The sequence below is a fragment of the Dicentrarchus labrax genome, unplaced genomic scaffold (genome assembly GCF_905237075.1).
Source record: "Dicentrarchus labrax unplaced genomic scaffold, dlabrax2021, whole genome shotgun sequence".
In the NCBI taxonomy this organism is placed as follows: Eukaryota; Metazoa; Chordata; class Actinopteri; family Moronidae; genus Dicentrarchus; species Dicentrarchus labrax.
Genome location: NW_026136721.1, coordinates 16,083,879 through 16,092,639, shown reverse-complemented (window position 1 = coordinate 16,092,639; position 8,761 = coordinate 16,083,879). Strand labels below are relative to the sequence as shown.

Genomic DNA, 8,761 nt, shown 5'->3' with positions numbered 1-8,761 from the left:
TCTAAACAATGCACAACTCAAATTCATTGAAATTGCTCTATGTGTGCCTAAGAAGTGCATTGCAGTGTCATGGAAATCTGACTCCTCTCTTTTTATTGACAGGTGGTCTGTTGAGATGACTAGCTGCATTCCCCTGGAAAAAATATCTTATTGTCTCAGAAAACGATATAACACCTTTTTGAAAATTTGGCGGCCATATTTAGACCATATCGGTACATCTCTTACCCCAAGTACTTAATGTAGTCGTTTGTATTGACCTTGCACACTGACTTCTTTCCTGTTTCTCTTTTTTCTTTTTTTGATGGGGGGGGGTAGGGGTATCCTCCACGCTTTGCCCTTTGTTATGTCTCTATACTGCTGGTATACTGATATGTTTGTATACATTACATATATAAAACTGAAAATAAAATATATAAAAAAAAAAAACCAGAAAGCTGCATTTTTTTAAAAAGGCTGTTTTTTTTGTTTTAGCAGGGATCAGTTGGATTTCCTGTCTTTTGCGGCTTTCAACCAAATGTAACTGTTTTCACTTACAAATAGGATTTCCCATCACTAATATATAAGCTTTCTAATCAGACTTAAGGTTTGTCCAAACTCCATGTGTTTCAGATTTCCTTGGAGACACAGTGGATAACAGATATAGAGGGGATCAGTGAAATATATATATGCTACATTACAGAGCTCAGCGGAGTATTCTCCTCATAACCTTCTGGGTTATGAAAGAAACACACTGTAACGCAGAAGTATACTGCCAAATGGCTTTATGTTGAAAAATTAGTTTAGCTTTTTCAAAGTGTTTTTGTTAATATAAAAAAATAAATGGCCTCAACAGCTCAACCTTTTTCAAAAGTAAATGCATACAACAGTAAAAAGCAACAGTAAAAATCCCACTGCTTCATGCCTATGAGTCAACCTGCGGAGCTTCGTAGCATAACCCTATAGTTCAGTGATGTATAATTGGAACATACAGTAAACGTATGACTGTTCGTTTCCCTCGTCTCATTACTTTGTCTCATAGCTTCTCTCCATCCTGCCCTCCCATCCACCTGCACATTCTAACGAGGTGATTGTAGCACTCAAATACTAGACTGTGATCACATCGCATGCCTGCCCCATGTGTACACTTTCCTCTCTTTGTTAGCCCACGGCCTCGCACACACATGGAGGCCCAGGCCATTTCCTGCTGGCGAACATAGGGAGGTGTGTTTCTAATTATAAACCTGATGCAGGGTTAAGCACTCTCTCTGCAGGCCACCAAAGTCACCAGGATTTATGGTACCAAGGTCCAGGCTCCCACCCGTGAAACCCACCAGAGACACAAAACTGTTCACTTTCTGCAGCTATAAATCAGAAAAGTATAGCCGGTAGCTGCCAGTCTATGGCAAACCAGTGTTTTATCCTGTCAGAGGTGAGAAAACAAATGCAAATGCTCCTTCTTTCTAGGGCTTCTCAAATATAATTTTTTATCTTTAGTAATCCAGCAAGTAATCTTGTCTATGCCATGCCGAAGTACTGCAGAGTATGAGAGAGAGTAATGAGCAGATGCAGAGAGGAAAGCGATCACCTTCAACTGCTTCAAAATATGTGCAACCAATGTTGATCAGCTGTTAATGTCTGTTTTAAGCAATTAATGTGATCAATTGGAAAAGGAAAAGGAGGAAGTGGTCTGTTATAAATAAACACAAATATATGAGACCAAACAGATAATTTACCACTTGTTTTGATCAGCTGTACATGAGCCCTATCAGCGTGCAAATACACAAACAACACAAAAATCAGTACTTACCATCAAAGTAAATTTTGTTGTATAGGCCTATGCCATCTATAGTATAAATATTCTCATATAACTCTCAGCAACAACAAAAGAGCATTTTCCCCAAAATGTTGTAAATTATGATTATATGTCAGCTCACTGAAATGTTGCTAATATACAGTGTATTGTTTTGACATGTCACATGGATGTTGCATCTAACTATTTTGACAATAACAGGCCAGGAAGTACAGTTACTTAGTCAACACCAGAATAATGTCACTGAACAAAAACTAAATATCAAAATAGGAAAGGCCTGTTGTTGTTACTATCCCCAAATAGCCTTAAAAAACGCACTGATCTAAAATTTTAACTAAGCCAAAATGAATTCAAATCTGGATTATTTTAGCCTGAGCCTTTTGATTATTGAAAACAAGAGGAAATCCTTCACAGACAGGAAGGTTTCCCTTTTGTGTAATAAAGATCTAAAATATTGTGCCAAAAACAATCTGGAATGTGGTAAACAATGTAAGGGAACAAACTACCAGCATGATACATGAGTGATTACCAGGACCTGGCATGGCTGGACAGTTGATCATAGCAATGTCATGTAAACCCCAGGGAGCAATGGCCTTACTATAGCACTTATAGGGAGTGATACAAACATCACGGTATCCAAGTTGCATTGTGATAAACTCAGCCTGGCATACTTAAGAGTATTACACACAAGTTCTTAAAAGCTGCATGCACCTTCCTACATATTGTTAATGAGTAATGAGTCAGAGAGCAGCCAAAATCTTCATAAACACAGGAAATTGCATTGAATATAAAAGCAAAATCACTGAGGCAGCAATGGAGTCGAGGTCAATGCAATATTGTTGATCATAGGAAGCTCGTCTCGGTTATTAACAATGACAAAAACAAACAGAGGTGGGTCTGTAGTCGGACGTTTTGGAGCAAGACAGCAACAAGTGGAAGTGGGGCTTTCCTACAGTAGAGCAGGGCTCTCCAAGGCCCTTCAAGACATGAAAGAAGCCCTCTGGGCTGCCAGAATCCCTTTCAATACACGGAGGTTTTGCAGAGGAAAAAACTGCGATCCAGGACCTTTGTTTCTTTGTTCGTGTTCTCAAGTGTTCTTTTGGGAGCCCATAGGTGAAGTGAGGGTGTTCTTTATCTAGGGTGTGACTGCAACCAGACAATAGAATCCAGTTCAATCCCTATCTGCTGGACGTTTCAGGGCTGTGTAGATGTATAGATTAACAGAAAACAGTCTTGTAAACAGCGAGCCATAGGAAGGCAAACCATACTAAATATGACAGCAACATGTAAACCATACAGTTCCCGTGCATTGTCAGTTGGTGCCAGAGCAAGACACGTATTTATGTATTTGCATCCGTCCATCACACTGAAGAAGCAATGACAAGCAAAGAATGTGGTGATATAACTTCACGTATCAGTTATATATGATAGCAGTTGCTGCAGAGTTTATATATTGTTACAGCACATAATAATCCTATATTAGTCAAAGGGAGCAAGACAGCAGGTACTGGCTGGAAAATAGGCCTACTGCTCCATCTGCTTTGCTGACCCTTGTTACTGACACTCTGCTTGGCTCCAAAATGAAATTGTATGATGGTTGAGAATTTTTTAAAGTAGATTACATGGAGTCTAGTGACCCCTGGCGGTATAAACCTCCTACTACAATACAGTGTGGTGCTGAGTGGGGAAAATTGAGCTCCATCAGTGAATAAAGTTATGGACAGAAAGTCTTTGCAGGTAGGTTTTATTAAAGTAAAAAAACCCAATATACTAGTAATGTATTTATTATGTAGGGTCTTGATAAATGAATAAGAAGAATAAGAACCAGGTTGCATTAGTAAGGATACTTACCAGTCTAAATGCCAAAACCCACTGGCCATATTTTGCACAAAAGTGTTTTTATGTAACTGTAAATGGTTGATAACCTTCGCCATCTTTAAAATATCTGTTTATATATAGACCGTTGAATTTGTACTTAAATGGTGCAAACTTAATTCCCCACAACTCAATTTCAATTAATGTTATAATCAACACCCCTGAGCATGATTCAGATGAGGCCCGCCTCTTTTCTGCGATGAGAAATATGATTGGTCTAAACTCTGTGGCTGTAACCAATCAACATGCAGTTTGTCTGCAGGAAGACCTCTGATTGGCTTGTTGTCATAGGAACCGCACCCCCTGTACATTCTGCGTCGGGCTGTGAAAGCACTGTTTTAACAAGGTAAACAAGCTTTTCATTCTCATTTTCCGAGTATAGGCTCACGGTACAAAGTATGTGTCGGCGTTTGCACAGACAGAGAGCGAATTATTAAAGTTTTATGGTGTCTAGAAACCTGTCCATAACTGTATTTGAGACTACTTGAATAATACCGAAGACGTGCGGTGTCAGTTTTGTAACTGTCCCCACGTGAATGTCATCTGTGTGCTTGTGTCTATTACAATGCAATATTTTAACAGAAATAACTACAAAACTATTATAATTCAATATCATAATATTAACCAATGTTACTTCAGAGCAACCATACAGTAATGTTTGTCATTAAACATATCTCACAAGCCAACTTATAAGACATTGTGAGTCAGTGGCGTGCACAGACTTTTTGATGGGCAGGGGCGGAAAGAAAAAAAAGGGCACATATAGCGCGTCCTCACCACTGTAGAGGGCACCTTAGACACGTTTTATATGTTATACAAATGGCACATTATATAGCCTTAAAACAGACTAACTAGACAGACTACTCAGGTTAGTTTGCTGTTAGGATCAGCATCCACGAGAACTGTGTGCATTTCAATGTTGGACTGTGAAGAACACACAGTGACATGGATGTATGAAGGAAATAAATCCCCAGGGGGTCTGGGGGTCTTCCCCCAGAACATTTTCAATTAAGTAGATGCCATTTCCTGTATTCTAGTGCATTTTAACACCATATTAGCACCTCTTTTAGGCAGCATCTCTACCTAATAATAGAACTTAGAAGAGGACAGTTGAGTGTTTTTTCCAGAAGGGCACTTTAGCACGCGTTTATGCCTCCCAATAGGACACTTTAGCACGCGTTTTGGCTCCCCAGAGGGCACTTGAGGGCAGTTTAGTACAAGTTTTGCCTCCCAAGAGGACACTTTAATTTTTTTTTAACAATTGGGCCACAAGGGGGGGGGGCCCCTTTTGTAAATTTTTACTGACCCCTGTGGTGTCACAATAAAAGTCAAGTCAAGTGCTTAGGTTTAAAACCCCCATATTTATAAAGGGCACCGGTTTTAGGAATTCACGCAATTTTAGTGTATCAACAATATGGATACTACAAGAGTTTAATCAGCTCCGGCATAAATATACTAGAATCTCTCTGCACAAGTCCTGGTTTATATATTATATATTACGTTTGATGAATGCATCTATCTCTCTCCTGCTTTTTTAAGGTAGAAACGTGGTGAGACAACCAGCAAGATGGAGGCCAAGAAGACATCAGAGCCCAAATCCAATGGTGTGACAAATGGAGGGGCAAGGATTGTTGTGGATGATGATGATGAAGTTCTTAGGTAGGGAGATCTGGCACTGGCACATTGTGGGAATGATATAAACAACAGTCAAATGGCACAAGTGTCAAAAGTCTCGTCTTCTCTCCCTCCAAGCCCAACCGACCTGTCCGAGATATTAGCCGAGGGGACCAAGGAGTCCCACGAAAAAGCAGAGAACTGCCAGTTTGTTAAGGATTTCCTCAGAGGCCGCATCAAAAAGGAGCTGTTTAAGGTTGTCATCCACAGTGTCTTGCATTATTGTGTCACATAATAAGACTTATAATGATGTTGGCAAAAATGCTTGTTGTCAGAGTAACAAACTAACAGCAGGCACCAGGCCGGTAACAGTAACTCTATTAAAATGTAACAATAAATCAAAATAACAGTATTATTTAAATATTCAAGCCACCAATTACCAATTTGATTCAAAAGCCAGAAATGTGACCTTCACACTTTTTCTTTCTCTCTCTCTCTTCTGTCGCCAGAGGGGTACAGCAGCTCTCTACTTTGTCTACTCGGCCATGGAGGAGGAGATTGAGAAGAACAGAGACCATCCTCACATTGCCCCAGTCTATTTCCCAACAGAGCTGCACCGGCGCGAGGCCCTGGCCCGGGATCTCGAATACTTCTATGGAGAGGACTGGGAGAACCAGGTCAGCGGAATGCACAAAGGGGCTGCATGACAGGAGATAAAGGTTACAAGGTGGAGCCTCAGACATTGCTGGCCTTTTCTGGACCAGAAATCACATAAACTACTGCAAACCCCCACTTTCATAGCATGCTCTCTCTCACAGATCAGCCTCACTGCTGGCACCAAGCCTTACGTGGACCGTATCCACGAGGTGGGACAGACGGACCCGGTGCTGCTGGTGGCCCACTCCTACACCCGCTACATGGGTGACCTCTCAGGCGGACAGATCCTCAAGAAAGTGGCCCAGAGGGCACTGAAGCTCCCCTCGACTGGCGAGGGTCTCAACTTCTACCAGTTTGAAGGCATATACAGTCACAAGGGCTTCAAGCAGCTTTACAGAAGCAGGATGAACGAGCTAGAGCTGGACAATGAGACCAAAGAGAGGATTGTGGTGGAGTCCAACCTGGCCTTTGGATTTAACATGATGGTAAGGGAGCAGGAAAGAAAGAAAGGCTTGGAGAGTCCTGACAACAGATGTTCACAAAATCATCACGATAGAGAAACACAATGCAGGAAAAAAGTTGACAAGAAGGCAATGTATTTCTATCCGTCAATCTATGTTTGGGGGCTAAAAGAGAATGGTATAACAAACTTTTTTTTCTTTTATTTATTTTTTTTTCTATACTGAAAACAGGTGTTCTCAGAGCTTGAAGAGATTGGGAAGACCATCAAAGATGAGGTCCAAGATGCAGGTTTTGGACACAGTCATGCAGAGATCATGGAGGGAGGTGATATCAACAAGTGTCCCTACTATGCAGCAAAAATGGGTAAGACATCATTTGAAGAGTTTTGGTCTGAAATAAGAACAAATTCCTAAAAGTTGTGTATACTAGAAAAAATATGAAAACATTGTTTTCTAAACAAATATCACTTTTATAGACTGTATCCTCTACAGTATATTTAAATAACAGGATACTTGTGTTCCAGTATATTTTATGCTTTGCCAAACGGCCCTTTAACTGAGATGTTTTTACTCTTGTCAGCTCAATATGTGAACATCAAGCGTTTCAGTCTGAAGTGAGAGATTCTCCAGAAAATGTAGAGAGAGAGAGAGATAGTTAGGCAGCTTGAATTGTGGACCTGTAGTGGAGAATGTGCAGTATTTGAGCGAACCGTAGCTCCATAGCTACACCAAAGGGCTTAAAAGCCATCAAAGAACTTGTTTGTAATGACAGTCGTTCTTTCTTTGTCTGATCTCCATCCCTCACCTCCTCCATTTCTGTCTTTTCTACAGCTGCCAGTGGAAATCCCACCTACGTATGCCAGTTGGCCATGATGCTTCTCAGACACCCACCCTGTCAGGTGGCTCTGGCCATCTGGGTGGCCTTCCTCGCTGGTTTCACTGCATGGTACCTGGTGTGAGCTTGTCCGTCCAGTCACCTCTGAGCAAAGAGCAGAGGACACTGTTGCATCCTGCCATACTTAATCCTCTTCACTTTGAGTCGTCCTGTCTGAAAGTACCAAACAATAAACCAGAAACAAAACCTTTGTTAAAATAATAATTTGTGCCAAACACTTGACGCATATATTGACATTTTGCGTTTTAATACCTCAGGTACAGTGTTTATTTATTCTTATCTTCCCTTATTTTTTCCACTCTGTGGAATGTACATTTTTATGCCTCTGACACTGCTAATAGCAGCGAAACCGCATTTGTGATAATGCAATTGTAGTTTGACCATGAATAGTCTACAAAGACATTATGATGTATTTGCTTTGTATGCTGTATTCGTTGGTAATATGCACACGCGGTTTAAAGACATTTTACTATGTAGAAATATTAAATGCAATCTATGACATTATGACATTATTACTCGAATGTATTTAATATGAAAGATACAAGGATGCACATATTTGTGTACATCATGCTTGGTGATTGAGGTGTTTCTGATTCTAAATAAACAACAGTCAACTTTAATCAGTAAAGAATGGTTGAATAGCTTGAAGAAATATCTTGAAACACATTTTATTTTGTGTCCAAATAATTGATAACACTGTTTTTTTGCCATCTGGTTAATAAGTGAGCATAATGCAATGACAAACACACCTCTTACCAGTTAGCATCATTTTTATGTGGTTTTTTTTTGGTCAAAGTTGCATAAAGGTTGCATGGTAATTGCAAATTGATTGGTGTATAACATAACAATATAACATTGAGAAAACCTAAATTCCACACTAAAATGAATGGAAACCAATGGCTACTTTACTATTTGATTCATCATGTAAAGGATATTTAGGTATCTTAAAAAGCACTGTACACATAAAAGGTGTTAGCCCATTTTGTATTGGTAAATTTGACATGCGGAGCTCCTCCACCTAAGTAGAGAAAGAGTTGTAAAGAGTGAGATCGGTTACAGAGAAACACAATTACAGCTTAAAGGCTGGAAGCAGGGGGGAAACTAATCCGGCTCTCTACAGAATTCAAACATTTGACTACTAGCACCTCTAAAGCTCACTGATTAGCAGGTTGTATCTTGTTTGTTCAAACAGGAATGTAAAAATGTCAATTAGCCCTTCTAGGTGTCCATCATCAGGAATTAATGGCCTCCACGTCGTCCACTTATGCCATGGTCACTTGCCAAAGAAAAAGAAAAAGAAATAATTCTATATTTTCAAGCGTTTCTCAATAAAAATCTAAAGGGAAAAACTCTGCCTATAACATAAAAATATGTGAAAGGTCTCCTTAATGTGTCGTATTAAGGGGATATTGAGCTGGGGAACATTGGACCCATGAACATTAATAATATTTTTTGTTGACTGTCGATCCT

At 39.9% G+C, this 8,761-nt stretch overlaps 1 protein-coding gene across 2 annotated transcripts; it reads left to right on the top strand.

Moving 5' to 3' along the window:
- Positions 1 to 3,943: 3,943 nt before the first annotated feature.
- Positions 3,944 to 7,911, top strand: hmox2a (heme oxygenase 2a). 2 transcript variants are annotated; one of them, XM_051384046.1, is made up of 7 exons: positions 3,944 to 4,010; positions 5,204 to 5,323; positions 5,417 to 5,534; positions 5,788 to 5,955; positions 6,097 to 6,420; positions 6,628 to 6,760; positions 7,228 to 7,911. In XM_051384046.1, the coding sequence occupies exons 2-7, from the start codon at positions 5,232 to 5,234 to the stop codon at positions 7,353 to 7,355; spliced, it is 963 nt and encodes a 320-aa protein (XP_051240006.1). In that variant the 5' UTR covers positions 3,944 to 4,010; positions 5,204 to 5,231; the 3' UTR covers positions 7,356 to 7,911. The 2 variants fall into 2 exon arrangements, with proteins under 2 accessions (XP_051240006.1, XP_051240007.1); XM_051384047.1 differs by having other exon boundaries at positions 3,973 to 4,010; positions 5,208 to 5,323.
- The last annotated feature ends 850 nt before the right edge of the window (positions 7,912 to 8,761 follow it).

Excerpts from the sequence above, each read along its gene's own strand:
- hmox2a (XM_051384046.1), top strand. The coding sequence starts at position 5,232 with ATGGAGGCCAAGAAGACATCAGAGCCCAAATCCAATGGTGTGACAAAT. Across the intron at positions 5,324-5,416 it reads GATGATGATGAAGTTCTTAG|CCCAACCGACCTGTCCGAGA; the intron begins GTAGGGAGATCT and ends TCTCCCTCCAAG. Across the intron at positions 6,761-7,227 it reads CTACTATGCAGCAAAAATGG|CTGCCAGTGGAAATCCCACC; the intron begins GTAAGACATCAT and ends TCTTTTCTACAG.